This window comes from Scylla paramamosain, chromosome 36 (assembly GCF_035594125.1).
Source record: "Scylla paramamosain isolate STU-SP2022 chromosome 36, ASM3559412v1, whole genome shotgun sequence".
NCBI lineage: Eukaryota > Metazoa > Arthropoda > Malacostraca > Decapoda > Portunidae > Scylla > Scylla paramamosain.
In genome coordinates, this window is record NC_087186.1 from 10,534,408 (window position 1) to 10,559,023 (window position 24,616).

Below are 24,616 nucleotides of genomic sequence, written 5' to 3' on the forward strand. Positions count from 1 at the left end.
GTAGTAGTAGTAGTAGTAGTAGTAGTAGCACAAAGGATTACAAAGGAAAAACAAAGCAGCAATAGACCTTTTGGCCCATGCAAGGCTGTTTGGGAAGAAGGAGGAGGAGGAGGAAGAGGAGGAGGAGGAGGAGGAGGAACAGCAGCACGTGGCTAACCCTAACACCCATTACGAGAAAATTCCCTTATTCCTCCTGATTCTCCCTATCACTCCTCCCCTCCCCTCCCTTCTCCTCCCCTCATCCCCATTACCCCAGCAGCTGTCTCACACCCCATGACCTCTCGTCCCCTCTCATACCTCCACCCATCCCACCACACCCACAGTACATTCCTCTCCTCCTCCCGTCGCCCTCAAGAGTGATAGAGACACGCCCACACCTGGACACGCCCACCTCAAGGCACACTATCGGTTAAATATGTGTTCTTGTTTCACTCGTTTGGTTTTACGCTAAATTAATCATGCAGAGAAGTAATAGAATAATTAATGATATTTTTTAATCGTTTCATATTAATGTAAGATATCTCACTCACTCACTCACTTGCTTTCTCTCTCTCGTTCATTCATTCATTCACTCATTCACTAAATACACAATGAAATAAATAAATACATAACTTAAATGAGAACCCACGTAGTTAAATATAGATACAAAACTATATTACCTAACTATATCAACTAACTCATTATGTAAAAGACAAAACTCATTCATTTACTCTCACTCGTTCAGTCACTCATTAATTCACTAAATACACAATAAAGAAATAAAGAAATGACAAACCACGTAACAAAAATATAAATAAAACAACAACAAACTAAAACAACTCATTTAACTCTATTAACTAACTTCTATTCACTCATGACCCAAGAAACAACGAGCCAATCAGTGCAAAGCTTCGCCAATGAACTCCATGGCCAACTAACTAAATAAATAGACCAATAAACAGATAAACACAAACACGCTGGCTAATGAATGAACAAAAGACGCAAAAGACGCAGCGTGTGTTGGTAAACTTAGTCACTCAAGTTTATTATCCTTGTTGCCTCCTGTGATAAGCGGAGATCCCCTGGGAGGCAAAGAGGAGCAGCAGCAGCAGCAGGAGGAGGAGGAGGAAGAGGAGGAGGTGATCCGCCCATCTCGTCTCGTCACATTTCCCCTGAGATACGGAAGGAGGAGGAGGAGGAGGAGGAGGAGGAGGAGGAGGAGGAGGAGGAGGAGGAGGTAATTTAACCGAACCAAATCAAAGAATATCAAACCTAACCTTACATACCCTAACCTAACCTAACCTAACCTAACCTAACCTAACCTAACCTTACCCAAACTAACCTAACATACCCTAACCTAACCTAACCTAACCTAACCCAACCCAATCCAACCAAACATAACCCAACCTAACCTAACATACCCTAACCTAACCTAACCTAACATACCCTAACCTAACCTAACCTAACCTAACCCAACCCAATCCAACCAAACATAACCCAACCTAACCTAACATACCCTAACCTAACCTAACCTAACATACCCTACCCTAACCTAACCTAACATACCCTAACCTAACCTAACCTAACCCAACCCAACTCAACCCAACCTGGCCTAACCTACCCTAACACTACGAAATGTTTGCTAATGCGGAAGTCACACTCAGTACATCACAGTTTACGTTCCGCCACGTTTCCCAAGGTACCAGCTGATCCACCCACCGGCAGCTGTAACGATGAACAGCTGTGTACCGCGTGTTGGTCTGCTGGGGCACTGAGGTGAGGGAGGGCACGGGGACTTGCACTTCGAAGCTCCAGGTAGAGCGGAGGGTAAGAGGGAAAGAAGATAAAAAGAGAGACGAAGGGAGAAATGGGTGAAGGAGGGAGGTTAGAGAAAATTTCAGAGAGAGAGAGAGAAATAGAGAGAGAGAGAGAGAGAGAGAGCAGAAAAAGTGAAATATTTAAAGCTAGAGAAAATCCTAGCTTAGTGAGAGGAAGTGAGGGGATGAGAGAGAGGAAAGGGATGTGAGAGCAGGACGGGAAGGGGGAATGGGAGTGGAGGAGGAAATAGGAAGGACTAAGAGAGAGCAATGCCAAAGGGTCATGTCAGCGGTCACTCTCACAGCCAAGAGTGACCTGACCACCCTCTCCGGAAGTGGCCTCTTATTACTCTCACTCCTCTCCCTCTCTCACCCATTATCACCATTTCTAATCACCATCATCATTATAATTGCTATCATCACCATTAATTATCTTTATCACCACTCATCATCAACTCTCACAATCACCATCACCAGTATTGTTTTACCTACCAATATCACTACCACCGTCACCACCATCACTATCACCTTCACTATCTCGACGCCTCTTTCCCTTCCTCTCTTTAATTAATTACCTGTTCAAATTTCTCCCCCAAAATTTACCTGTGAATGAATACATTACGTTTCCTCATTAACTTTTTTTAATACCTTCAGTCTTTTTCACTTCATTTTTCATTTCAAACTGTACATTTACTCTCTCTCTCTCTCTCTCTCTCTCTCTCTCTCTCTCTCTCTCTCTCTCTCTCTCTCTCTCTCTGGTTCTGTGTTCTTTTCCCTCCTAACTTTTACAGGGATTTTATTTTCTTTCTCCCTGTCACTCTTCTCCCCCTCCTCCACGTTTCCCTCACTTCCCTCCCCTCTCCTCCCCTCACTTCCCCTCCCTCGGGTCACGGCATCTCCCTTAACTACCGTTTCCCCTCGGCCCTTCTAATCTTCTTAATCTGAGGCTCCTGCTCCCTCGCCACGCTGTTATCTCCTCCTCCTCCTCCTCCTCCTCCTCCTCCTCCTCCTCCTCCTCCTCCTCCTCCTCTTCCTTTCCATATATTACTTTATCATGTTTCTCCCTTTCCTCATCTCCATTTTCATTTCATCATTTCTCTTTTCTTCTCTTTTCTTTCGTCTTTCATCTTCCTTGGTTAATTTTTATTCTCTTAAGTATATTCTTATTTTTGTCTTTTCTCCTTTTTTTCCATCGTCTTATGTAGAATTTTAGTATTTTATTATTTCTTCCCTCGTTATTTTTCCTCCTCCTCTTCTTCTTCCTCCAGTAATAATGTGTTGCAGAATACCGACCTCTGTTTCATATTACTTCTCTTTGGCGCCAGTAAGTACTCATGAATTTAATCACAAGGACCCTGTTGTTGTTATTGTATTTAGGGACTACAATACAGTTCAAATATTTCAAAGTTTTCTAATGACTGCAGCGTGTGTTTATTCTCAAATTTATTAGTATTACTGTTGCTATTTATGTGTACTCTCTCTCTCTCTCTCTCTCTCTCTCTCTCTCTCTCTCTCTCTCTCTCTGGTAGTAATTTTCTTTCAGTTTATAATTTTTCCTTTTCATTCTTTCTAATTCCCCCTCAGAGATTTGTTTACCTCGACAATCTCTCTCTCTCTCTCTCTCTCTCTCTCTCTCTCTCTCTCTCTCTCTCTCTCTCTCTCTCTCTCTCTCTTGATTACCTTCCTGCGTCCCCTCACACGCCTCATATCGCCTTGTCTTCATCTTTACTCTCGTGTGAAATACTGTCCCGTCCTTTAGGTTAATCTGTCCGCCCTCTTGCTTTGAATGTTTATCCTTAACGCCAATTTGCACTCCCTTCCTCCTCCTCCTCCTCTTCCTCCTCCTCCTCCTCCTCCTCCTTCACAACGTTACACTTATTACGTACCTAAAATCTCGTATTTCTTCTTTCTTTCTTATATCGTATAATATATTGTTTTAATTTCTTTCATCTCTCCTCGTTTTCTTTCTCTCTTTTTTTTTCGGGGGTTCTGTGTCAAAAAATTACTCATCGTCATCATCATCTCGTGTTTTGAAATGTGTTAGTTTGATCTCTGCTTCTCGTCTTCGTTTTCTTCCTCCTCGTCCTCTTTCTCCTCTTCCCTGTCCTCCTCTTCCTCTTCTTCCTCCTCCTCCTCCTCCTTCTGCTGCTCATTATTCCGTAAATTCTTGGCTTATTCCATCATTTCACTAAAAAACCGTGTTATTATGAAGAACAAGGACGAGAAGAACAAGGAGGAGAAGAGGAAGAATAACAGGAGCAAGAAGAACAAGGAGGAGAAGAGGAACAATAACAGGAGTAAGAATAACAAGGAGAAAACAAGAAAACAACAACAACAACAACAATAACAACAACAACAACAACACGCCTTCAAGAACAGATATGAGACACTAGATGCCTCCCCTCTCTCTCTCTCTTTCCCTCTCCCTCTTCTTCCTTCCCCTCTGCTCTCCCTTCTCTCTCCCTTCATCTCTGTCCTCCTCAAGTCTTCTTCCATTAGCTCTCCTTCCCCTCTCCACCACCTTCTCTATTGTGGTTCCCTTTTGATGGTCTGGGTGTGTGTGTGTGTGTGTGTGTGTGTGTGTGTGTGTGTGTGTGTGTGTGTGTGTGTGTGTGTGTTTGTAGGTAGGTAGATAGGTAGAAGGGGTGGGAGAGAGAGAGAGAGAGAGAGAGAGAGAGAGAGAGAGAGAGAGAGAGAGAGAGAGAGAGAGAGAGAGAGAGAGAGAGAGAGAGAGAGAGACGGACAGACAAACAAACAGACATAAAAACAGACAGAAAGGAACAGCAGAGAAAAACAGAACAAAAGAACATACGAAGAAACAAACTGACAAACTGACAAACTAACTTAACTATACACACATACATACATACACACACACATACATACATACATACATACATACATACAAAAATAAAAGGTAAATGAATGAATAAATAAATCAATAAAAATCAACTAATTCATAACACTGGTACAAACATCAACTCTGCACGGCAATTATTAAACTGACAGGGAATAAATTAAAGGAGAAACAGAAAGCAATATGCGCCAAACGAGAGAGAGAGAGAGAGAGAGAGAGAGAGAGAGAGAGAGAGAGAGAGAGAGAGAGAGAGAGAGAGAGAGAGAGAGAGAGAGAGAGAGATACACAAATTATTATTCACGTTTGTTCATTCGCCCGATACGAAAATAAACGAAAAATTAAATTAATAACGACAGGGACAAGAGGATTAATGAATTTGAGTCTTGTTTACAAATTCAGTTCGATATAAGATACATTAGACGAGAATTAATGGGCGCTCTCTCTCTCTCTCTCTCTCTCTCTCTCTCTCTCTCTCTCTCTCTCTCTCTCTCACTAAGAGCGTAAAAATGTGATAATGACGTAACCGATAAGAAGAGGAAGAGGAAGAGGAAGAGAAAGGGGAAGAAGAGGAGGAGGAGGAAAAAGAAAATCATGACAGTTTAAATAGCCAATAATGGAAAGGGAAAAAAAATGACAATGATAAAAAATAGGAAAAAAATCGATGAGGGAACAACAGAAATGACAGGAAGGAAAGAAAAGCAGGATTGAGACAGGAAGAAAGGGAGAAGGGAGGGAGAGGGAGGGAAGGAATGAGGGAGGGAAGGAAGAAAGAAGCAAAAATGACAGGAAAACCGTCATTCGCTGGAGAGAGAGAGAGAGAGAGAGAGAGAGAGAGAGAGAGAGAGAGAGAGAGAGAGAGAGAGAGAGAGAGAGAGAGAGATGAAAGGAAAGACGAAAGAGGATAAAGGGGAGGGAAGAGAGGAAGGAAGAAAGGAGGGCGAAAGAGAAGGGAAAGACAGAATAAAGAGAAGGAGAACGGAAGAAGGAAGGAAGGAGGACGGAAGAGAGAGAGAGAGAGAGAGAGAGAGAGAGAGAGAGAGAGAGAGAGAGAGAGAGAGAGAGAGAGAGAGAGAGAAAGTTGAAGATCTGACTCTCCACGTATTTCCACATTAATTGGCAAGAAGAACAAAAACAAGAACAAGAACAAGAACAAGAACACACAAACAACAATAAAAACAAACTACAAAACAGATAAATAAATAAATAAAACAACAAAAGCATGGAGAGAAAATGAAAGAAAAAAAGATATAGAAAACGGGGAAATACTGCAGGAAGTATAAATGGGGAACTAAAACAAAGAGGAATAAGAGAAGAGGAGCAGAGGAGAGGAGGAAAATAACAAGCTACACTGTTGGCACGCAGCTTAGGGGAATAGGTAAAGAATACGAGGAAGGGCTGCTAGAAGGGAACAGAGAGGGAGAGAGAGAGAGGGAGAGAGAGAGAGAGAGAGAGAGGTTGAAGTTACATCTCTGGTAACATTCATCTATACGTCTCTCTCTCTCTCTCTCTCTCTCTCTCTCTCTCTCTCTCTCTCTCTCTCTCTCTCTCTCTCTGAACCCTCACGTTTCTCATTCAATCTCATTACTTTTTTCCCCATCTCCTCCTTCTCCACCATTCATCACCTGCATTTAATTATCATTCATCACGCTCTCACTCTCCTCTCCTCCTCTGCTCCTCTTACTCCTTCTCTTACGCATCTTTCCTATTATAATCATTCCCTTGCACACATTACCCTGCCAGACTCCATTTTCACCCTCCCTGTCCTTCCCTACCACCCCCTCACCCCCTTGCCTCATAATAAGCATCGGGTTTCTCTCATAACTTGTCACCAGATATGTACTTTGAGGGGCCGACACGATGCTGCTCTCTTCACTTATTGTCACATGAGCGCGTCACACGATTGTCCCTGGGAGGATGCGAGGGAAGAAGAGAGAGAGAGAGGGGGTGAGGGGGAGAGGGAAAGAATAGGGAGATTGGGAAGGAAAGAGAAAGAGGAGAGGGCTTTTGGGAATTCTGTGAAAGGGTTATGGTAAATGACTGATGATGATGATGATGATGATGATGATGATGATGATGATGATGATGATGATGATGATGGTGGTGATGAAGTGAGGGAATGCAAACTCATGAGAACGCAGAAGGAAAGGAGAGGTAATAAACAAGGATGTGAGAATATTGAGAAAGGGAGAGGAATGATAAATGGGAGGAATAAGGAAAAACAGATGAAAACTAAGATGAAAAAGAGATGAAAAAAAAACAAACACGGTGATGAAAGAAGGAAACGAAGAAACAGAAGAGGAAAAAGAGCAAACATTAAAAAAACAAACAAATATGGAAATAAAGCAAGAATAAAGAGAAGGAATGAAAGAAGGGATCAAGTAACAGAGTAATGGAGAAAAAAGGAGGAAGAATGTGAGCGAAAGATGGTGGAAGGAGGAAACGAGAAAGGAAAGTAGGAAGGAAGGAAGGGAAAATAAACACCGTGGGAAGGACACAAAAATAAATAGTAAGAGAGAGGAGAGGAAGAAAAGGAAGTAATAAAGGAAGTAAAAATTATGAAACAAGGGAGGAGGAAAAGTGAAGAGAAGTAAGAAACATTGATAAAAACAAATAATAAGGAAAGAAATACAAAAATACGAGACAGGAAAGGAAAGAGGGAAGAGAGAAGGAGGAGGAAGGAAGAGCAAAGAATACAAGGAAAGAGATATAAGAGAAGAATGAGGGAAATAGTAAATATAAAGAAAGAAAAGCGAAGAAGAGGAATAAAAGAATAAATAATATAAATAACAACATAAGAAAAAGAATGATAGAAGGAAAGAATGCAGAACAAAAAAAAAAAAGGACAGGAAATGGAAGAGGAAATAGAGAAAAAAAAAAGAGATGAAGAGTAAAGAAGGATATAAGATGAGAGAATAAGGAAGGAAAGAGTGAATAGAGAATAAACGAAGGAAGAAGAGAAGAAAGAAGAAGAAGACACAAGAACAAACACTTATACTTGTAATATTTGTGATCAATGAAATATTTACCAACAAAACTTAACCCACACGTGCTGGTATGGGCGGGAGGAGGCGGGAGGAGGCGGGAAGAGGCGACAGGAGGCGGGAGGAAGCGAGAGGAGAAAGCTACCAGAAAAAGAACACTACCTCTGTGTAAATTGAAGCTAAAGAAGCATTAAAAACCACGAAATATCTACAGGGAGAAGGGAGAAGAGGGGGAAGAGGATGGGAGAGAGAAAGAGAGGGAGGAATGTGCAGAAAACCAGACCCTGCACGATGACTGGGAGTGGAAGGGAGAGTAAAGGAAGGGAGAGGAGGGGAGAGTGAGTCTGCACCGGGATTTAAAACTCTTCCTTTAAAGAGAAAAAGATGAGGGAGGGAGAGGTAGCGTGAGGAAACCACAGGCATGCAAGGGGGGAGAGTACCAAGGAGACCAGTGGGGAGATGATACTGGGAGACTAAAACGGAGACTGGTGTAAGGAAGACTACTACTAACAATACAACTACAAACTTAGACTACAGCAGGGGAGGATAACTGGAGGAGATTATTGCTACGCCATCTTGCAACCGAGAAACACTGCTACAGGAGCTGATGGCGGGAGAAACTGGAGCATCTGTAGCATCGCCAGGAGGTTAAAAAAAGTTAGTGTCAGCAAATTTAAACGGACAGCCACCCAGTCAGACCTCGGGACGTGACGGGGACGAGACAGAGAGAGAAACAGAAAAAGGAATAATGGAAGGGTACAAGAGAGATTAGAATAAATGAGAGACAGGAAGACGGGGAGGTTTGGGGAAGGAAGAGGAAGAGGAACAGTGGAAGGAAAAACGTTATCAGAGAAATGGAGGGAAAAAAGCAAAAGGAATAATGGAGGAGCAAAAGAGAAACGATAATAAATGAAAGAGAGAGAGAAAGAGGAAGATGGAAGGTTTGGAGGAGGAAGAGGAGGAAAAGAAAGAAGAAACACGTTCTTCAAGTGATAAATGGGAAGCGAAATTTAAAAAGAAAGAATGGGAGGGAAGGAAGAGAGAAGGATAAATGCAGAAGAGGAAAATGGAAGGAGTAGGAGGAAACGGAAAAGGAGGAGGAGGAGGAGGAGGAGGAGGAGGAGGAGGAAACACATGACATTTAAAACCCTAACTCATGTCAAATCCCTCCATTTTCCTCCAACACGGGACGGAAGGGGAAACGAGAGCGGAAGTAAGGGAGGGAAGGAGGAAGGAAGAACGAGAAATGCGCCTGGAGGAAGAGGAAGAAGAGGAAGAGGAGGAAGAGGAGGAGGAAGAGGAGGAGGAAGAGCAATAAGTGAAGGTCTGTTTTGAGAACTGTGTGACATGTGGTACCCAAGAGACAGTTAAAGGGAACCAACCACACCCCACCCCCCACCAATGTGAACCCCACCCTAACACCCTGACACCCCAACACCCTTCCCTTCACCAGGTAGGAATGGGTAACACTGAGAGCAGGCGCCTCTATTTTCACAGGAGCGTCAGGGAATAGATATATGGGTGAAGGTGAGGGGCTTCTGTCATGGAGGGAAGGGAGAGGGAAGGGGGAGGGAAGGGGGAGGGGAGGGAGAGAATAATGGAGGGAATGAAAGATAAATGGTGGGGATGAAAGAGGAAAGGAATAGTAAAGGGAAATGAAATGGAAGGGAAGGGAGGGAGGAAGGGAAGTAGTCGATAATAAAAATAAGGAATAAGGGAAAAAGGAACGAAAGAGAAAGAAAAGGAAGGGAAAATAAGAAAGGAAACTAAGTTTGCGAGTTTCCATCAGAGAAAAGAGAAAGAAATAAAAGAGAGAAAGGAAATAGAAAGGGAGGAGAAGTGATATTAAGATAAGTATTTGCATCAAGGAGAGAAAAAAATAAGAGAGAACGGAGAATGAGATAGAATGAGATTGAACCAAAGACGAAGAGAACGAGAATGATAGAAGGGAAGTCAGAGGAAGGGAGACTTGGAGAAAATGCGGGAGGAAAGGTGAGAGGTAAGGAAGACGGGAATAAGAGAAGGGAAGGTAAGAAGAGAAAGAGGGTGAAAGGGAGGGAGGGAGAGAAGATATTTGCAGGAAAGGGAAGGAGGGTATGGGAGGAGGAGGAGGAGGAGGAGGAGGAGGAGGAGGAGGAGGAAAGAGGAGGAATATTTGTGGGAGAGAGGGAGAGAGGGAGAGAGGGGGAGCTGAAAGGAGAACTGAGAGAATGATATTTATGAAAGGGAGAGAAGGAAAGGAAGAAAAGGAGGAAATAAAGAGGATAAAGAAGGTGAAGAGAATAGAGAAAGTTAACAAGAGATAAGAAATGAGAGAAGAAGCAAGGAAGGAGGAGAGGAAGAAGGATCATCTTGTGGAGGGAGGAAGAAGGGAGAGAAAGAGAGAGGGAGGGACACATCATAATGGAGGAAAGGTGAGAAGCGAGGGAGAAGAGGGAGGGAGGGAGAGGAGGGAGAGGATGACACGGGGTTACCAAGGTCCGTGGAGAAAGAGGAAGAGGGAGAGGGAGAGGGAGAGGAAGGAGGGAGAGAAGACTGGGGAGAAGAGATGGAGGAAAAACTACACAGTGGAGTTTAAAGGGAATAAGAGTTGGGGAGAAACGCAGGAGGGATGGGATGGGAGGAGACGGGAGAGGAGGGGTCTTAGCTCTCTCTCTCTCTCTCTCTCTCTCTCTCTCTCTCTCTCTCTCTCTCTCTCTCTCTCTCTCACACCAACAAAAGCAATTTCCAAACCGTTAAAAGAAAAAAAGAAAAAAAGTAAAAAAAAAAACAGATTTCAATACACGAAACACCCAAAAATACACGAATCACTAATGCGCTAATCACCACAACGCAAAAATACGCGAAAAAAACACAAATACCTTTAAAAAACACGAATTTAAAGGGGAAACTTACCTAAAACACCACCAAAGCACAAATAGAGCCATAATCTGAGAGGCTTCTGTTCCACACATCCATTACATTCACGAGGCCCCGGTATACATGAAGTTACACGGGTTTTCAAAGGTGATTTATTAGTTGTAGTGGCAGATTAACAAGATTTCTACGCTATTAACAGGAGATACACCCTTGATAACCCGACTAGTTAATCCTGTGGCCTTTGCAAGCGGTCACAGTGAGAGAGCATAGCGTTTCAGGATAAATATCTAACACCAACAGAAACTATAACGATTTTTCCTTCTAACCCCCAGAGTAAACATTAAAATTTTTCACGCCAGGGTCTCTCATTAACATTTCCCAGCAAGCAGAGGCGTCATCAGCACCACCATCAGTCACGGCGGTCGTCAGGAGTCAGGAGGGGGAGCGGCGTAACCTTGTGTTCTCTCGCTGGGGCAGAAAAGATGAGGAACCTTCACAGAATTAATGAACCAGTGGTGTTATGAGGTTCTCGCTTCCTGCCTCGCCTTGTCCTCGCCTTCACTCTTAGCGTCTATTCTCGAGGTGCAGATATTGTAATGTTTTTGTAAGGTTAGGTTAGGTTAGGGTGGAGAAATGAAGGGAGCTGTGAGGTGAAAGGAGAAGAGAGGGACATGATAGAGAATGAAGAGAGGTGTAAGGCTATATTGCGAGAAGAGGGGAAGGAGATAAATGGATAAATTGAGGTGTAGAGGAACGAGATACTGAAAGAAGAGAGAGATAACTGGATAAATGAAAAAATAAAAAGGGAGAAGAAAGGGAGATAGCAGAGGATGAAAGGAGGTCAAGAAGGGAGTAAGATGTGATGAAGAACGAGAGAAGACGAGAATAAGGGCAAGGTTAAAGATAGGAGGAGGATGTGCTAGGAGAAGAGAGTAAGATAACAGGATGAAGGGAGGACTAAGAAGAGAGGAGGCTGTGGAGATGAAGAACGAGAGAAGGGAGAATTAGGGCAAGGTCTGAGATTAAGAGGATGTAGGGCTGATATCAATGTGGTAAGCGGGAAAAGATTAAGATTATCGTTGTTTGGAAAGAGTGAGTCACAGATCCAAGGAAAAGAGTGTGAGGAGAAAAGACGATTAAGAAAAGGGAAGAAAGATGTAGGAAATGCAAACAGGAGAGATAAAAGAAAGAGGAGGTGAGAAATACAACAAACTGCAGGATGTAAGTGAATGTAGGAATAGAAAACGGAGAATGGATACGAGATAGAAGTAAAGAAAGGAGTAACATATAAAAAGACGGAAGGAATATGCAAGTAAACGTATAGGAAGAACAAAAAATGAGAAGAAAAAAATGAAACAAACTACATGAAAAATTACTAAGAAAAGATTGCACTGAAAAAGGAGAAAGGATACGAGACAAGAGTAAAAGAATATCAAAGAAAAGAAGGAAGAAAGGATAAAAGAACAAGGAGACAAGACAAAACAGGACTAGAAAAAGGAACAAAGAAAAAACGAGACAAAACTAAAGCAGTATAAAAAAAAGGAAAAAAAAAATCAGGAAAAGGAAACTTAAAAGGAATAAAACAAAATGCAAGGAAGGAGAAGCAAAGGAATGATACAAAACCAAAGGAATACAAAGGAATTTCAAGAGGTCAGTGGCACTAGGAGTATAATGAATACCACACACAGGGAGCAGTATAGGCTGTGCAGAGCAGGCAGGCCGGCGGCTTTGTTAGGCTGACGGTGACGGAAAGTGACAAGGCAGGGTGTGTGTGTGCGTGTGTGTGTGTGTGTGTGTGTGTGAATCTATCCATATTTGTATCGGTCTATGCTTTTCTGTTTGTTTATCTCTATTCTTGACCCTCTCGAAGCGTCACAGGCAGGGAGAGGAGCGAGGGAGAGAGGGGAGAGAGGGAGAGGTAATCCATCGTGGGTGTGAGCGTGCCTCTGACAATCACGGTAAGTGCTGGGGACACGGGGGACACCTGGGAGAGTGGCGCCCCAGGTGAGAGTAAGAGTGAGAGTAAGAGTGAGAGGAGGACTAAAGTGTTATTAAATGAATGAGTGTGTGTGTGTGTGTGTGTGTGTGTGTGTGTGTGTGTGTGTGTGTGTGTGTGTGTGTGTGTGTGTGTGTGTGTGTGTGTGTGTGTGTGTGTGTGTGTGTGTGTGTGTGTGTGCTCCTCCCTTTCACACCTCTATTGCTGACAGGTGAAATGACGGGAGGGAGGCAGGGAGGGAGGGAGGGAGAAAGGGAGAGGGAGAAAAAGGAAGGAAAATAAAAAAAGAGAGAGAAAGGGAGAAATGGAGGGAGAGAATAATAGAAACACTTCAATATCTTTAGTGTCAAAGGCTACAAAACTTTACTCTCCCTCTCCCTCTCCCTCTCTCTCTCTCTCTCTCTCTCTCTCTCTCTCTCTCTCTCTCTCTCTGTCGGTGCATCAAGTCGGATGAAAGTACCGAGTTTTTTTTCTTTTCTTTTTCTCTCACACAAGTTTCCCGACAAGAGATGAGGAATGCAAACCAGAGAGACACAAGGTAAAGGGAGAGGGAGAGGGAGATAGGGAGGGAGGGAGAGGGAGGGAGAGTAAGGACAGGGAGATGGAGACAGGAAGACGAGAACGGAAGGAAAGAGAAAAACTGATAAAGAAAAACGAAAGAGATGAGGAAGGAAAAAAGAGAAAGAGAAGAAAGGAAAAAGAAAAGATGGAGATAAATAAGATAGACAAAAACAAGGGGAAAAAAATGACAATGAAATAAGAGACAAGCGAGAGAGAGAGAGAGAGAGAGAGAGAGAGAGAGAGAGAGAGAGAGAGAGAGAGAGAGAGAGAGAGAGAGAGAGAGACAGAAACTAAATATAAGAAAAGACTCACAGAATATAAGGAAGAGAAGCTTAAACATCTCTAAGCCAACACAAAGTACATCTTAATACCACTTAATATCACGACTCGGTGCGGGGTGCTGGTGCGGGGTGCTCGTGGGGGGTGCTGGTGCGTGGTGCTGGTGGGGGGGGGTGGGGCGCCTCTTGACGGACTAGACTGACGAAGGGGCGGGCGGCGGCGAGTTTGGATCAGCGGCTCAACAGAGGAACGGGCCTCTCAGCAAAGATTAGGAGGAGGAGGAGGAGGAGGAGGAGGAGGAGGAGGAGGAGGAGGAGGAGGAGGCGGACACTGAGGCCTCTGATCACCACTCGACGTTTTCTATACAAGGCGGGCCGAGTCGACAGGTAAATAATGATTGTAAGAGACGCGCCTTTTGCGACGCCGCGATACCACAGTCTGACGTGTCCCGCTGAGCGCCGCGCCGCCGACACACGCCGCTAGACCTCCCAGGCTGACCACACTGAAGGAGGCGTAGGAGGAGAGGAAAAATGAGGGAACAGATGCAAGAAAAGGGGAACAGGTGCGAGGAAAGGCGTTGTACTCGTGCAAAAGGGTTAAGTTCGTCGTGCTTTTGAAGGTGAATCACAGGTAAGGTTCGTTTGGATTCAGGTTGCTCTTTCTGTCTTGTGGAAGGTTTGTGTGGCGGCCTTGAGGTGCGAGGGGGCGTCCAGCAGGGCACGAGCGAAACCTCCGGGCCCCCACCACTCCAGTCAACAAGAATGACTTGCCTCACACACACACACACACACACACACACACACACACACACACACAAAGCAGTAAGCATTTATATACCTGATGAGTTTCTTAATGATGACTAGGCTTGGATTTGTAAACACTGATCCACCAACTCAAAGAACCTGAATGATTATTTTCCACAGCATAAAACCACTGCAATCACTGCTCGTGGATGCGGTGATGTGGATGTTGCTTTGTTTGCACGAGACAACACGCTGCTTTTGTGCCGCGGTTTTATAAATTCTCTATTAGTTTTATATATTTTAATGAGTGAAATGCAGATAAATGAATAGGGTGTGATGGGAAATAGGATTAGAGACATACAGTTGACATAATACAGTGAAACAAATGCACAGTTACGAGAACACAAACCACCTCTAAAAAAATAAACAATAAAATAAACAAGCAAACAAATAAATACACAAACAGCAGACAAGTCACGCGTAACTCAGAGACCACAAGCCAAACAGGAAAGTGTGACGCATGTAGGAAATGATTGTTACGAAGCTATGTACTGTGTGTGTGTGTGTGTGTGTGAAGCGCGTGGCCAGCACTCCGCCCCGTCAGGAGACAAGCCACAGTGACACATCAACAAGTTACTCTCGCGCTGAAACAAACGACAGACGAGGGAAGAAATGCGTCACCAACAAGGAGGAGACGCCTGTTCCTACTCCGCCTCCCTCTCTCCCTCTCCTCTCCCTCCTCCATGCTCATTCTTGACCCCTCCATTCCAGTACATGTTTTCTAATCTCTCTATTCTTCTTCCAACCCTTTATCTCTCATCTGCACTCACTCGTTTGTTGTTTTGCTTCGCGTGTCTTTTGTTCCTCCCTCCACGAACACGTATGTTTAAATCACCATTACGAATATCTTAACTTCACCAGCAAGGGAATTCTGTTGCAAAAAGCGGGTAATGTTTTTCTTTTCCTTTTTTGTCAGGGTTGAGTGAAGATGTACGATAATTGAACCTCTTTCTCGCTGCTACGATACTCAAGCGTGACTATTAAGTAGGAAGATTAATTTTCCCATCAAGAGATCGACACTAATCAATATGCGACGCAAGAAAGGAGATAAGATATGCGCAGAAAAAAAAAAAAAATATATATATATATATATAACGAGTCTCTTAACAGAAATAAACATTGCATTTTACAAGTTATAAATATTGCTTAATGGCCGTAGAGATTTATGGCGTCCACTTGAACCATGTGACCGGCAGATACTAATGTCCAGATATAATGTTTAAACACGTGCATTTAAATCAAACCTACATTATATACGAGATGATAATGTCACAAATTTGTCTCCTTCGTAAGACTTCAAGTGAATGGAGATACGAGATTTACAACGTCTTCACTGCCACCTCTCGTTAAATTTATTATATTCATCTTGCAGTAGTGGAACAAAAGTTGATACATTCACAAGGGCAAGAAAAAGAGAAGGGCCTGCAAATTTCAAGTGAATAGATGGATAAAATTGAAGTCTTCACTGCCACCTCTCGTTAAATTTATTATATTCATCTTGCATCAATGGAATGGCGAAGGTCTGGCACATTCATCACAGCAAGAGGAAGAAAAAGAGAAGAGCTTACAGTTTTCACACACCAAGTCAAACAAATGATACAAATGACTTACGAAATTTGGCAGCAACGTAAATTTTGAGGCGATGAACGAAAAGAAATAATACAAAAATCATTTAAATCAAGAACAAAAAAACAAGAACAACAACAACAACAACGACAACAATTCCACCACCACCACCACCAACAACACCACCACCACCATTATTAATTCTCCATCCCAAACCTACTCAGGAGAATTCACTTTTTTTTTTTTTTTTTGTTCGCCTCCACCCACTTAAACCTGCCATTGGACGCTTCAAGGGGTTACACGCGCGGCCACGTCTGCTGATGTAGAGTTTGGCTGTACTAGTGGTAAAAAAAATGGAGAGAGAGAGAGAGAGAGAGAGAGAGAGAGAGAGAGAGAGAGAGAGAGAGAGAGAGAGAGAGAGAGAGAGAGAGAGAGAGAGAGAGGAAAAAAATTATGTTGAAAAAGACGCGATATTTTCTTTTTTGTTGCTGCAGTACATATGTTACGTAACTGTGTGTGTGTGTGTGTGTGTGTGTGTGTGTGTGTGTGTGTGTGTGTGTGTGTGTGTGTGTGTGTGTGTGTGTGTATGTGTGTGTTTAATTCACACTTCCAAAGAGCAGAACTGAATCCACATGGCAAAAGGTATCCACAAGACACACACACACACACACACACACACACACACACACACACACACACACACACCTCGCCACCAATGCACCCTCAGACTCCCACCCACAGCCGCCCCACGAGGATAATTACACCCATTCATCACCTCCACCCGCTCCACCCTCCCACACGTCACCACTCACACATTTATCCACACGCCCGCACGCATCCACACCCGCCCTCGTCTGGTTGTTCCTGCGAGTTATGAGGCAATTATGTCACTGGCGGGATTAAGTTACCGTGTGTGTGTGTGTGTGTGTGTGTGTATGTGTGTGTGTGTGTGTGTGTGTGTGTGTGTGTGTGTGTGTGTGTGTAAGTTAGTTTGCGTGTGTTTCTTCATTTCACTTATACTCTCTGTCTCTCTCTCTCTCTCTCTCTCTCTCTCTCTCTCTCTCTCTCTCTCTCTCTCTCTCTCTCTCTCTCAACTAACAATGCTAAAAAATAATACAACATCGTCAGTATTTTCAACAGTGACTCATAAATTCAATATATACTCAGGCAAACATATTATTTTCTCATCAATGCTACAAAAAAAAAAAACACATTACTTCGGCTAAACAAACATTAAACATAAAAACATTCTTGATAATTTAATGTTTTAGCCGCCTGCTGCTTGTCGAGAGAGAGAGAGAGAGAGAGAGAGAGAGAGAGAGAGAGAGAGAGAGAGAGAGAGAGAGAGAGAGAGAGAGAGAGAGAGTACAAGACAGTAAGTTGCGAGGATAGATAAGGAAGGAAGGATAGGAAGGAAGGAAGGAAGGAAGGAAGGAAGGAAGGAAGAGAAGGAGAGAAGAATAAGGACAAGGAAGGATAGAAGAATAAAATGAAAGAAGAGAAAAAGAGAAAGGAGGAAGGGAGGAGGGGAGAAAGAGGGAAGAATGGGAGGAGACGGACAATGAAGGATGGAAGAATGGAGAGAAGGAAGGGAGAAAAGAAGGGAGGAAGGGAGGAAGGGAGGCAGGGAGGGTGGCTGTATGACCTTGCTCAGTTATTTTCATCTTAGAGACAAAAACACTCGTCATATAGACATTTCCGGACACGAAGGCTCTCTCTCTCTCTCTCTCCTCTCTCTCTCTCTCTCCTCTCTCTCTCTCTCTCTCTCTCTCTCTCTCTCTCTCTCTCTCTCTCTCTCTTATTGCATCCTCCCTCCTCTCTCATCTCTCAGACATCTCATTTAGTATTCTCTCTCTCTCTCTCTCTCTCTCTCTCTCACTCTCTCTCCTCTCTCTCTCTCTCTCTCTCTGGTTTTTCCTCTCCCTCTAAGCTCTTCCACAAACAATCGTCACAGACCATTAGTTCTCTCCCTTTCCTCTCCCTCCTCGCCGGCTTCTGATAGCAAACTCAAACCTGCACTCACTTCCTCCTCCTCCTCCTCCTCCTCCTCCTCCTCCTCCTCCTCCTCCTCGCGATCTTATGAAACGTTGGCCAGCCCCTTATTCTTCAACGTTTTCTGCCACACAATTAAGTTCTAGGTTCTAATGCCTGGTGGAAACGCAGGAAACACTCTTGTAGTCCTCTTGTTTATGTTTTACTAGTACCTCCCATGCACCGCTCCCTTGATGCTAATGTAAGGTTGTTGTGCTCGTATGTTTATTCACTAGGAAAATACTGTGTTTCTTTGGAGTTACTAGTTGTGTGTTACAATTAGAGTAGGAAAGAAATGCAGTGTACTTGGTATTGCAGTCATTAGGGAGGTTTAAAAGATTAGATTAGTTTGTGCATGGGAATCTGATGAAATAGTGAGGTATCTTTCACACAGGGACTGACTGCCACGTGTTCGCCTGATGGCTTGTTGAAGTTTTCCTTTATTTTTTTTATGCTTCTTACGTAAAAAGTGATAAGAAATTGGTTGCGAACGTAATGCAGTTAAATATATTCACAACCTCGCAAAAACAAACAAACAAACAAACAAACAAACAAATAAAAATGATATAAGTTTGTCAGATCTGATGAATAATTACCAGTTAACAAAATCAACAAAAAAAAACGCCCATAACACAGAACACTAATGATACAAAGACACTTTTTCGATACCCTTCTTTCCTTCCCTCCCTCCCTCCCTCCCGTGCCAGCTTCCGCCCCTCAGCCTCCTCACGTCCCGCTAATATCGACGGTCGCCAATCCCAGTGTCTTTACTATTTTCAATAACCCAACTCTCCCCCTTCATATATGAGTTTGGATACGAGTCGCATCCCCTCTTTCCTCCCTCCCCATTCCCCTCTTCATCTCCCCTCTCGTTATACTCCTATTACTCCTCCTCCTCCTCCTCCTCCTACTCCTTCACAGTGAGAGGGTTCGAAGGATCAGACACGCACATTTTCAGCGATTCCTCGAACCTTATCTTCTACCATTACTTTCTTTCATTCTTATTTCTTATCCTCCTTCTCTTCCTTCTTGCCTGCCTTCCTCCCTCCCCACTTTATCTTCTATTACTGTTTTTCATTCTTATCTTCTTTTCTTCCTTGTGTTCCTTCTTGCCTGCCTTCCTCGCTGTCCAGGTATGTTGATCTATATATGTTTTTGGTTAGATTTACGGCTGCTACACTGAAAAGAATGGTATCAATGCGTGTTTTATGTGGTTGTTTAAAATGTAGTTAGTTTCAAGTAAGTTTATATATTTTCTTGTTGTATTTACTGTTGCTGTGTTGAAGTTTATTAGATCAGTGCATGCTTTATTTGGTTTGTTAGAATTTACTTAGTTTCAGGTGCACTCACTCGTATTTTTGTTCTTTTTAGCTGTTTCGCGCCTCTTAATGCCAATTCAGGGCCGGCAAGCCAGCCACCCACGCCGTGAGAAAGACGAAGTGGCACTGAATTATTTAACTAAACACAGCCGCCTCTCGTGCAAAGCCAGACTGCCACTGCCGCCTCCCTGCACCTCCGTCCCTCCCCTCCTGTAACCTCCTGTGCTTCCCCATCCTTCCTTAAACTTGTAAACCTCAGTCATCCTCGTCTTTTTTCCATTCTTCCTCTCTCACTTCTCTCTCTCCAAGCTTTCCTGGTTTATTTCCCCATCATATCTCTTTCCCCAGCTAAAGGAGTCGCATCGTGCTTCCCCATCCTTTCCTAACACTTGTAAGCTTCAGTAATCCTCGTCTTTCCCCATCCTTCCTCTTTCTCCCCTCTCCCTTCTTGCTTTTCCTGGCTAATGTTCCCTCCCCGCCTCTCCTTACCTCTCGCCCCACTCACTGTCTCTTTCCCCGACAAAAGGAGTCTAGACAGTGATTCACGTGGAGGCTGTGACGCCACCAAGATGCGTCACACTTGTTTTTTTTGTCTCTGTTACGGCCTGCGCGTGGTTTTCAGTGGTGCAGTCCAAGGCGAACCTAACCTTACTTAACCTAGCCCAACCGAACCTGAACAAAATTAATCTAACTTAATTTTACCTAACCTAACCGAACCGAACCTAACCAAAACTAACCTAAATGGATCTAAGTTAACCTAACTAAACTCTAACTTAACAAGACCTAACTTAAACACCACGGGTCACTCTCTCTCTCTCTCTCTCTCTCTCTCTCTCTCTCTCTCTCTCTCTCTCTCTGGCGGATTCATATTGAAGTGAATTTGGTCACGGCACAAGAACGGCTGTCGGTTTTCGTGTTCTTCAGGTTATTCAAGTTAATCAGGTTGTTCTGGCCTCAGCTGCGCACGGAAAGGACGAGATCAGGTCCAGTTATTCAGTGTCTGTGCCCCTGAATGCAGTTTTATTTCCTTGGGTTAGGTTAGGATAGATTAAATTAGGTTAGTTGTTAAATCTTCTAGTGTGGTTAGCTTAGGTCAGGTCAGGTTAGGTTAGGTTAGGTTAGGTTAAGTTAGGATAGACTAAGTTAGGTTAGGTTAGGTTAGGTTAGGTTAGGTTAGGTTAAGTTAGGATAGACTAAGTTAGGTTAGCTGTTAAATCTCCTAGTGTGGTTAGGTTAGGTTAAGTTATGTTAGTTGTTAAATCTCTTAGCGTGGTTAGCTTAGGTTAGGTTAGGTTAGGTTAGGTTAGGTTAGGTTAGCTTAGCTTAGGTTAGGTTAGGTTAGGTTAGGTTAGGTTAGCTTAGGTTAGGTTAGGTTAGGTTAGGTTAGCTTAGGTTAGGTTAGGTTAGGTTAGGCCAAGCGTTCATTCACCTGATATGGTTAAAGCACACGCCGTTAGGTTAGGTTAGGCTAAGTGAGGTTAGGTTAGGTCGAGTTAATTCATCTGTTGCAGTCAGAGGACACGTCGTTAGCCTCGCCTTAGCCGCGGCGGGCGTGTCACAAAAGGTCATGGTCTCTAAGGTTATAAATTTGTTTACTCGCTCGGATGTTGCGAATATTTGCTATGAAAAGTTGGTTCAATATTTCCTCCTGCCAAATACACACACACACACACACACACACACACACACACACACATTTATCATCATATCTCAAGAGGCTGTCAGGAACATGGGCACACAAAAACAAAATATAAAGATGATATGAAACTTGCCACAACACACACACACACACACACACACACACACTACAAAGTAAACACACAAACAACCCAAGAAAGAAGGAAAAGACAAACAATGAAGCAATGAACCTCCCAAGCAAGAATCACACGGTAATTTTCCAGCAAACAAACACAAAACAAACACCTGTAGCCAATCCAAACACACACACACACACACACACACACACACACACACACACACACACACACACACACACACATTATATTTTCCCAGCGACAATTTACCTTCATTAATATCTATTACAAATTGGACAAAGAAAACATAAGCACCACTTTCAGGCTATTTTTCGAGGGTCACAATGAGGTTGCTTACAGGGGCTTGCTTCAGAGGGAGGGAGAGAGAGGGGGGGAGAGAGAGAGAGAGGGAGGAGAGGGAGGGAGAAGGGAGAGTGCTTAAGGGCCCGTGTCACTTGGGTACATCGTGCTCCTGATGAATACCTGGGTACGTGGTGATAGTAGTAGTAGTAGTAGTAGTAGTAGTAGTAGTAGTAGTAGTAGTAGTAGTAGTAGTAGGATACCCAAGTTAGTACTTATTTTTAATAGTGTCAAAAAATCAAAATGAAAAAAATGGGATATCAAAAAAACTCAAAACTGTCAGAGAGAGAGAGAGAGAGAGAGAGAGAGAGAGAGAGAGAGAGAGAGAGAGAGAGAGAGAGAGAGAGAGAGAGAGAAAGAGAGTGTATGTGTGTGTGTGTGTGTTACCAAACAAATCTCAGCTGTAATGAATTATACAAGTACCTGAGGAGGGGGACCGGAAGCTGCATCCTGTAAAGCATCAACATCCGCTCCACCTCCTACCTCTCCACCTCCTCCACTATCCACCCCCTCCACTATCCACCCCCTCCACCAACACCTGCATCATATCATTCATCTAGACCAACCTGACACCATCATCACCACCACTAACACCACCACAACCACCAATGTACCACAATTCCACATCACTCCACCACATCACCAACATTTTCATCCTCGTCAACTTTGAAAATAAACAAAAGAATGGGAATAAAATTAAATACCAGCCAGATGTTGTTCTCCTGAAGGTGGTGAAGGAAAATATACTCAGAAATAACTATTGGAGGCAGGGAAAAGAGGTCCCTATGGATTCGCCCGTCTTGGCATCACAGGGTCGAGATAATGAAGCAAAGGGAAGGTGTAGTGTGGAGTTACTGCCTCGCCCTTCGTGTTCGCGTGAGCTTCCAAAAATTCATTAACGGCGAGGCGAAAATTGGAGAAGTACAAGGTTGTCTTTCTGTTTGTTTGTCTGTATCTTTACTTCTTTGCCTCCGTGTGTCTCTCCTGTCTTTACCTCTGCAATGTTTTTTTTTTTCTTCGAGTGAACGTATTTTTCGTTATTGTACGTAAGAATGGTTCCAGCCAAGAGCACCAAGAATGAAGAAACAAAGTGACAGTTTCTCAGAGTTAGAGTGAAATCAAATCCATAATTGCACTGTGATGCGTCTTAAACACAAATATTATGACGAAGAGAAGTTACGCATTCATATAACATATTATCTTTTTATAGTGTGATTGCACTGTGCAGTTTGTGAATTATTTAACTACTTCTTTCATGTCAAACAGCAGTCTGGGAAAGCTGCGAAAGAAGAAAATGAAGACTGCTTCCTCATCGTTAAGTCTGTCGGGACACACACTCGATAAACATGCTCTCTCTCTCTCTCTCTCTCTCTCTCTCTCTCTCTCTCTCTCTCTCTCTCTCTCTCTCTCTCTCTCTCTCCTCTCTCTCTCTCTCTCTCTCTCTCTCTCTCTCTCACCTGCGTTATGGACTTGGGGTTCTTTGCCTGGTGAACCTTGTGCAGGTCGTCTGTGGAGCCATCAGACTGAGCGGCGCGTATGCAAGCCATTCCGACCAACACTGCAGCGCAACACAGGGAACAACACAACAACACAACACAACACAACCCTCGCGTTACTTGATCTCCTTCATGAACACGTCAGTACTTGTTTCCGTGACGGCCTGCGGTGTCTTTCCCTCTCCACTTCCTGTTTTTTTTTATTGTTTCCTTTTTCCATGTATTATTTTTCCGTTCACTTCTGCTTCCTCCTCCATCGCAAAGGTTCTAATTATCAAACACCGCCACTGTTATCTTTTTCTTTTTTCCAGCGTCTTTTTCATTGTTAGTGACACTTAATTTTGCGTTTTTCTGCTTCCCCCTCTTACGTACACTGCTGTTTCTGCCAACATTCCACGAACTCCCTCATTTTTCCTTCGCTTCTTTTCCTCCTTTCCAGACCCACTAATACTCTGTTCCTCTTTTCTTCTTGGCCTTCCTCCAGATCCTAAGTCTTGTCCTGCCGCAGGCCAGCCAGAGCCCCGCCGGAAGGTCTAGGGATCCCACGTGAGTCTCCCCGAAGTTTCCTCTCTCCCTCAGCCTCAGGGGACGGCGAGGGGACGGGATCAGGGTAGGGGGCGTAGTGGGCTGGGTTCCGCTGTGGCCCTCAGGGGGATGTGATTAGCGGAGGACTCGTGCTGCTGTTTCTTTCCTCGTCATTCTCTTCCCGTCCAGGTACAGCGCCACATCCGTCTAGGAATGGCTGGTCAACAGCTTCATTTCCTCCCCCGCGGTCTTGTCTCCACGCGGCCAACACAGCTGATAGTTTTCACGACAAAAACTACTGCGTGTAAGGCCAAGCAGAGCCACGCATCACGCCGCGGCTTGTGTGTCAGTTCTGCAAGCCCCGGGTGCGTCTCCCAGTGTCTCGCCGCACGCACACGCAGCCCTTTGATCCCAGCCTGGCGTGGGCACTGAGAGGCTGGCGCTTTTAGGCTAATGTACTGACTAGTAGTACTCATCCAATGCCACGGCCGCGCGACGCCTAAAGGTGACTAGAGGCAGCCAGGCGGGAGCGACAGTGCGTGGCAGGGTGACGGAGGGGCTGCACGGCGACCTGCCCCTGCTGCCACCACCGCCCTCTCTGCCCTGCCTGTGGAGTCGCCGCGGACGGGGAGTTCTCACCCCCTACCGACACACGTACCCATAACACACTGCCCAGGTTTCCCCCACAATTTTTGGATCTTCGGGAGGTACCCGGGCTGTCTCGCCGGGCCCAGGGCGTCGTACCGCGCACCACACACTGGCACACTGCAGCCTCACGCATCCCACAGGCGCCCCTTGACCCTCAGCACGCCGACGCATCAGCAGCAGAAAGACATGATGACGTGAGCATAATGACAGTAAAAAGTAACGTAAGAAATTAAAAGACAACACAATTTTCTGTGGAGTATCAAACATCTGGCAGCGCGGCATTGCGGGTTGTCTCCTCCCTACCCCTCCCTGCCGCCCCTCCACCTCCATCACCACAACCCCTCATCCCCTCCCTCAAGCTTCATATATAGTCTACCTTCCCAACCGAGGCCCAAAACCGCGTCCCCCGTCAGCGGTGGCCCGTCATCGCGCCTCGGCCTTGAGCCACACGCGCCACACGAGACACGAATCAATCACGTTTCTCGCACCTTTACTAAATAAACGTTTCTTTCCGCCCATCTCGTGACTGGCGCCTCGACCCCGCTACAGTGACGCGAGCATGACAAACGTTCCCTGAATTAAAACGTTCACTGATACAAATGTTGATTGCGTGCGTGCGTGTGTGCGTGCGCGAGTGAGTAAGTGTGAGTGTTTATCTTTTATGACGTGGTTAGTAAAGTGAAGTATGAGTAAAGGGTTAGGAAAAGGTGAATGGTAGCTTAACCCTTCCCTCCCTGTACCTGCCCTCTCTCCCTACTCAGGTATCACACCTCTCACTCTCTCCC

The 24,616-nt window shown here is 44.3% G+C and overlaps 1 protein-coding gene across 1 annotated transcript in view; it reads right to left on the bottom strand.

Moving 5' to 3' along the window:
- LOC135090968 (neuron navigator 2-like) overlaps positions 1 to 24,398 on the bottom strand; it is a 152,972-nt gene extending 128,574 nt beyond the window's left edge. The window contains exon 1 of the mRNA XM_063988215.1: positions 22,620 to 24,398. Within this exon, the coding sequence (XP_063844285.1) occupies positions 22,620 to 22,709 (90 nt within the window). The 5' untranslated portion in view covers positions 22,710 to 24,398. The remainder of the gene's footprint in view (positions 1 to 22,619) is intronic.
- Between the last annotated feature and the right edge of the window lie 218 nt (positions 24,399 to 24,616).